We start from the raw sequence: 6832 nt of genomic DNA on the forward strand, positions 1-6832 counted from the left end.
TAAGAGCTCGATAATGTGATCAAGCATTGTTCCTGTAGACGTTCGTGTCAGGAAGCTCTGTCGGGCTAACTCTTGCTAGTGAGGGGCAGAGCCAAGCTTTCCCTGTAACCTGTCTCTGCCCAGAAAAGAGCCCCGTTTTCACGTGGCTGATAGAAGTACTCTCCTTGACTGTTCCTCCCCAGACTTCATCCTCATGGCCCAAGGCATCCACATGTACGCAGCCAGGGTCCAGTGGGGCCTGGTCATGTGCTTCCTGTCCTACTTTGGCACCTTCGCTGTGGAGTTCCGGCATTACCGTTACGAGATTGTTTGTTCTGAGCACCAGGAGAATTTCCTAAGCTTCTCAGAAAGCCTGTCCGAAGCTTATGAATATCAAACTGACCAGGTGTAACCTATCAGTTTTTCCTTGCTGGTGAACTGGGTGTGACAGTGGGGGAGGGGCCAAGAGGGCACACCCACTGGACTTGACACATAACCTCATGACACAGTTTACACACACACACACACACACACACACACACACACACACACACACGTTCATGGCCACATTTGCCAAATGAGCTTTTCAGGGCGAGTTATTTCTGTAACAAAAAAAGCACAAGCCCTTACATGTCAAAACACACGCTGTTACACTGAAAATATATGCACGACAGAGCAAGAAGTTTGTGTATGATCACCAATATTTTCCCTCTCTCCCAGTACTCCCTGCTCTTCATTCTCTTCACGTTTCACACATTGCGATCACCCTACCATAGGGTAGAGCAGGCCAAATGTATCATGGGAATAATGCCAACTCCCGAAGTTGCCTTCAGATTCCAAGGGCTTGGAACCAGCTCCTGAGGAAGTTCTGAACCTGGCACTCATACTCGTGAATGTATAGTGTGTCGTCTAATTGGATGGAAGCTGTACAGAGATTGACCCTGGGTAACCTGTGAGGATATAACTTTCCCACAAAAACTCCATCACTGTTCAGTGGTTGGCTGTGAGGATTCAGTGAAAGAGGAATACGCTACGAACTGGGAGAGTGAAGCCCGCCATCGTGATTCGGACTTTACTGTGACCAAGAAATATTTCCAAATGTGAACGTGTGTGGTCTGCTCGGCATGGAACAGGATGGGGCCGTGCGGGTGTGCTTTCCCTGTTGCTTCTAGAGTATGCTGTCTATCCTTTTTGTTTTCTAGTTCATGGCTTGCCTTCTTTTTTAAAAATAACCACCAAGGGTCTCTCGAGGCTTCATGGACAAAGATGTAGGCCAGATGCAAGAGATGAGCTTGTTTTGGTTTCAATCATGATAAAAGAAAAAAAACCCCAAAAAGGTGACCTGCAGGCTTAATGTGCTGCTTTTATGTTTGAAGCTAAGAACATGTTCACAGAAAAGCACAAAGAAACGTGTGGAGGTCATGAAAGAGCTCCCGCTGGCCATTTATGAAAGACAGGAGTTTTCCAGCATCTTGTTGCAAGTCCAGGTCAGGGGAGAGCTGCTTCCTATGTGTCTATGGGTCAAATTTTGTATTGGGGGTGGTGGTGAAGGGCTTTTCAGATTCGGAATTTGTAGAAGCCAATTAAAAGATTATCCCTCCTCCCCCAACCCCCCACAAATTGGCACAGCTGTCCCCTAATGCCTGACATGTAGCCCCACCTGCTAAGAGTGTGGAACTCAAACTGTAGGCCTGTGCTTCATAGAAAAGAATAGAATTGGAGGTAGGCCACGTTGACAGACCCTCCCTGAGTACACTTTGTTTCAAGAAATCCCCAAATTTACTTTATAGGGGCTTGGGATTTCGTGGAATACAATGTGAAAACATTTCTTTTTTTTTGTTAATTCAACCTAAACTCAGCTTCTTGAGGAGCGGGGGTGTCACTGACCTTTCACCTCTGTATTTATCTCCACCTCCTACACAGTGCCTGGCACATAATGGGTGCTCAATAAATGTCTGTTGAACAGAATTATTGGTCATTTAAGAGTAGGAAAAAGAAGTATCAGAGAAAGACTCAAAGATGAGCGAGAGAATGGAGGATGACTATTTCTAGGAAGACGCGAATGATAGGAGTGAGAATACTTAAAATTTGTGAGGAAAATAATCAAGCAGAGAATATTCTATTATAACGGTATCTTACTGTAAATAGTCCAAGGTGACATTTATCATTTCGAAATACTGCTTTTGGGTTTTTTGTTTTCATTTTTATATTTTAAAAATTTTATCAGAGAACAAAGGTTTATGAAGTTCTCTGTTACTCTATACCAGTGATGGGCAACCTTTTGAGCTTGGTGTGTCAAACTTCGCCAAAAAACTGAGCATAACTCGGGTAGTGTGTCACTTTGAGGAAAAAACTAACTCCAAGACCCTAGTCGCAAATGTTTCATCCTCAGGAGCAGCAAATGTTTCATCCTCGGCATGCGGCCGCGTGTCATCAGAAATGGCTAGGTGTGTCAGTGCTGACACGCGTGTCATAGGTTCGCCATCACTGCTCTATACAATCCAAATTAAACAGCTTTTGGTGATGCACTGTACACTTTCTTATGAGCATATCTTATATAGCACATTTTAGCAGAATCAAGCAATGACTGACATTATTTGTTGGGATCTGACCACTAAATAAAATTTTTATGCGGAACTGTGATTTGTCTCGTACACTATCTCTAATATTGAAGCACGTGTAAACTCAGTAAGACAGTATGTGGAAATGAACTCCCGTGTTATATTGGTAACACATTTTTAGGGTGTTTTCCAACAGCAACAACCAATCCTCTGATTTTCTGGACACCAACTGGATGTCCTATAATTCACTTTCCTTCTGACACTAACTCGCAAGGTTACTGTTAGACCCCATGGTTTAAGGCATTCACCAGGCTGCCCTCACTTCTGATGCCAGCTGCTAGCATTGGGTCCCAGGTCACCCATACTCCCATCCAAGTTGGTTATAAAGTTGGGTAGTTCCCACCACTCCCTTCACTTAAGGTCGATAATTTGCATGCCAACCTCCCAGCATTTCAATGTGCTCACCAACCCAAAAGCTCTCTGAATCTCACAGTTCAGGAGTTTATAGATCTCTGTTCCTGGAGGTTGATCAGGAGGTCTAACCGCTTGGGCTTTCAGTTTACCAGCTCCATCCTAAGGCTATCTCGGAGCCCCACCCTAAGAGGCCTCACTCATTAGCATAAACTCAAGGGCTCATTATGAATAACAAAACACATCCTATCAGGAAATTCCAGGAGTCTTAGCAGCTCTGCAGCAGGAACTGAGGACAAAGACCAAATATATTTTTGTATTATACCACACACATAAACAAAGATAAAAATTACCTCCTGTGATTTAAGAGCCACAGCTTTCTTCCAAGAAGCCAAGACCCGGGACTCTGCCTTTGGAATGAGTAGTCCTGGAGGATCTAACACGGATGGCCTCCAGAGAACAAAGTTTGAAATTCATTAGACTATGCTTTTGGTAGTCTAGCTAAGCCTCCTCAAGGAAAAACGTTCCCCTCCTGGTTAAGAGAGAAATATATATTTTTTAATGTTAACATTTTAAAGGTTCAATCGTTTTTTATTTAATGGAGAACTGACAGCGAGGTAAAGTTTTATTACCTGTGTTATTTATTGAATTTTCTTTGCTCCTGGTATGGGAAAGTAAAACCTTTATACCCTGAAATGAGTCATCTATTGCTTGTAATGGAGCTGGAACACCACTGTTCATTTTATTTTTGTCCTTAGGCATTGTGTCAGAATAGTTGAGTTTTGCCATCCCAAGATAAAAGCTAATAAAATTAAAGTTCATTTCTCATACTAGAGTCTACCCAGGGTTCGCAATGGGCTCTGCTCATGGCTATGGCTCAGGCCCTGGCTGATAGAGGCTTCATTTCACACATGCTTCCATAATTGCTGACAGCCTAGAAAATGTGGCAGGCTGCTCGCTGGTTCTTAAAGGTTTTGGTGGGAAATGGCACATCGCTTAGCTCACATTTCATTGGCCAGGGCAGATCACATGGCCATATCTGTGGCCCTCCTGCCACCTGCCCAGAATAGGAGAAATATCTGTGAACAGCTGAGTGACCACCACAGGCTTCACAGTGAGTTTTTCAGGCTTCATGGGTCATTGCCATTCTTTGGAGATCGGTAAAGAACCCATCATCATGCAGAAACTGAGGAAGGCAGCTATCTGTGGGGTTGGGATAGAGCACCAAATGACAAGTATGAAGAGCCATCCAAGTAGTAATTAAATTAGAGAAATGTAATTCCACTCAGTCTAAGGACTCTTGGCCACATCTAAAATGTGTTATATTCCTCCAAGTAGTGGGAACCAACAGTTGGGGAGGAAGAGAATTCCACATGTGAAATGTTTATTTTCACAATCCTCAGCACCATATGAGTTCAGATGTCCTATTAAAACACTCCTCAAAGTTGGGGTTCCAAGAAATAGCAAATATCCAAATTTGAAGCCTAAAAAAGGGAGTTGGGGAGAAAAGGCTAGGTGAGTGGTTCCCAACCTGGGGCACATGCCCCACAGGGGGGCAATTTGATTTTTAAGGGGGGCAATTTGAGAATGAGTTATTAACAGTGAATTTTTTGCATTTCTTACGGTTTTAGGGGCCTCTTATACAGTAAATAAATATGTATTGTGACATGCATTTCAGTTCTCTATTATGTTTTGAAACTTTATTTGCTATTTTTTCATATCACTTCATATTATTATTTTTCTTTCAACAATTTCTTAGTAGTTTCTTCCTCATTATTTCAACTGTCCTTTCATTCTTTTATTTCTCTTTCATGGACGCCATGCTCTTTGGAAGCTTGTTCTTTGGAAGGTTCTTGAGACCAAGTTAATGGCCTCTTAGGCTTCCTCCACGAAAATAGGAGTTCAGTTTTTGAATAATAAGAATTATATGTCATTGGGGGGGGGGGGGGTGCGCATCAGGATTTTAGAGATGTTTAGGTGGGGCATGGCCAAAAAAAAGTTGGGAACCATTAGGCTAGGTCCATCGCTGGAAAAGCAAAGATCTTTTTATCAGCATAGAGCATGCTTTTATTTCTTCCATCTTTAAAAAAGGAAAAGTCCCTATTTTCCGTCTCCCATCTCTCTCTCCTAATTCTCTCTTGACCACACTCCAATCATGCTCTTGCACCTACCACTTAACTGGAACTGCTTTACTCAAGTTCTCCAAAGACCTTGTAATGTTATATGCAGTGGTTAGTTCTTTCAATACCTTATCCTGACCCATAAGCAACATTTCACAATTTGATCACCTTGCTTAAAACATTTTCTTCACTTGTCTTCCAGAGCACTGTGCCCTCTTAATTTGCCTCAACCTCCTTTGCTAGGCTGTCTCCTCGACATCCTAATATTGGAGTGCCTGAGACTCAGTCCTCAGAGCCCTTCCTTCCTATCTACACTCACTCTTTTGGGAGCCTCATCCAGACTTCTAGCTTTAAATACTGCCGTATGCTGCCCTCTCCACTTCTCCATCTCAGACCTCTATCCTGAATGCCAGACCTGAACATTCAACTACCTATGTGCCAGCTCCACTTGAAGGGCATCTCACGTTTAACACATCCTGATCTTAGACCTTTAAAATATTTCTTCCCATCCAAGTTAAGGACCACTCATCTCTATCAGTTGCTCAGACTAAAACTTTGAGAAATAATCCTTCTTCTCTCTCTTTTTTTTTTATTTCGCACACATCCCACATTTGTCAGCAAATGTAGTTTGCGCTATCTTAAATTATACCTAGCCTAAAGTAGGTTGCTCAGTTGGTTGAAGCTTCGACCTGTGCACCAAAAAGGGGGCGCGTTTGATTCCTGGTCAGGGCACATACCTAGGTTGCAGTTCGGGGGGTGCATATGGGAGGCAACCAATTGATGTTTTCTCTCTCACATCGATGTTTCTCTCTCCTTTCCTCTCTCTCTAAAATCAATAAAAGATTTAAAAAATTATTCTAAAATTTGTCTACTGCTACCATCTTATCCAAATCACTTCCCTCTCCTGGACTTTTACAATAGCTCACAAACACTGATCAGCTTCCATTATTGGCTCCCTTCACTGCCCTCAACACAGCAGTCAAAATGATCTTGTTAAAAGCTAAATTAGATCACCCCTCTGATTAAAACCCTCCAATGGCTACTCTTATACTCAGATGAAAAACCCCAATCACTGAAACGCCCTGCAAGGCCCAACCAGACATGCCTCTCCACTGTTCATTCTCTGTTCCATTCCCTCTGCTTCCTTGTGTTCCTCCGACAGGCATACTCTAGCCTCAGGATCTTTGCACTTGCTGAAACCTCTGGCCTGGACCATCTTCAGGTATTTAATTGCTCACCTTCTTCACATACCCAGATGTTACCTTCTCACTGAGATATTTTAATTGCTCACCTTCTTCACATATCCAGATGTTACCTTCTCACTGAGGCCTCCCTCACCTCTAAAATGTAACCCCCTCAAAGCCCACCCTACCACTATGGCTCTTTCCAGCTTTATTTTGCTCTATAGTGGTTTAAAAACATGGTCCTGTGATTAGTTAAAATTCTAACATCCGTAACAGTCTAACACATTTTACTTTCGTATCTCATTCTCTTCATCCCTAAAATGCACATTTCCTTGAGGACAGGGATTTTTGTTTACCATGTCATGCGTTGTTGGTTGGGAAGTAAGTTTCTCCTTTATTATCTGCTTGCTGCGCCAATTGTGAAGTACAAGTCCTTTATCCTGCCTACTATGCCAACTTTTGGGACTGAATCCCTCTGCCAGGGACTGGACCTCCTTGAACACTGGGTATTCGATGGAGAAGATATGAGAAGTATATAAGAGAGTCTTTACTGTGGTCCAAGTAGCCATTACTAATA

At 42.8% G+C, this 6832-nt stretch overlaps 1 protein-coding gene across 7 annotated transcripts in view; it reads left to right on the top strand.

The window, feature by feature from the left end:
• The window catches only part of TMEM150C (transmembrane protein 150C), an 83092-nt gene extending 80245 nt beyond the window's left edge, over window positions 1-2847 (top strand). For 6 of the 7 annotated variants that reach the window (XM_079778252.1, XM_079778258.1, XM_079778253.1 and 3 more), the window contains one exon: window positions 183-2846. In XM_079778252.1, coding sequence (XP_079634378.1) covers window positions 183-391 — 209 coding nt within the window. In that variant the 3' untranslated portion in view covers window positions 392-2846. Of the gene's footprint in view, window positions 1-182 lie in introns of all 7 variants that reach the window. The other variant, XM_079778256.1, reaches the window with a different exon arrangement.
• Window positions 2848-6832: the final 3985 nt, after the last annotated feature.

This window comes from Cnephaeus nilssonii, assembly GCF_951640355.1.
Source record: "Cnephaeus nilssonii genome assembly, chromosome: 1".
Taxonomy (NCBI): domain Eukaryota; kingdom Metazoa; phylum Chordata; class Mammalia; order Chiroptera; family Vespertilionidae; genus Cnephaeus; species Cnephaeus nilssonii.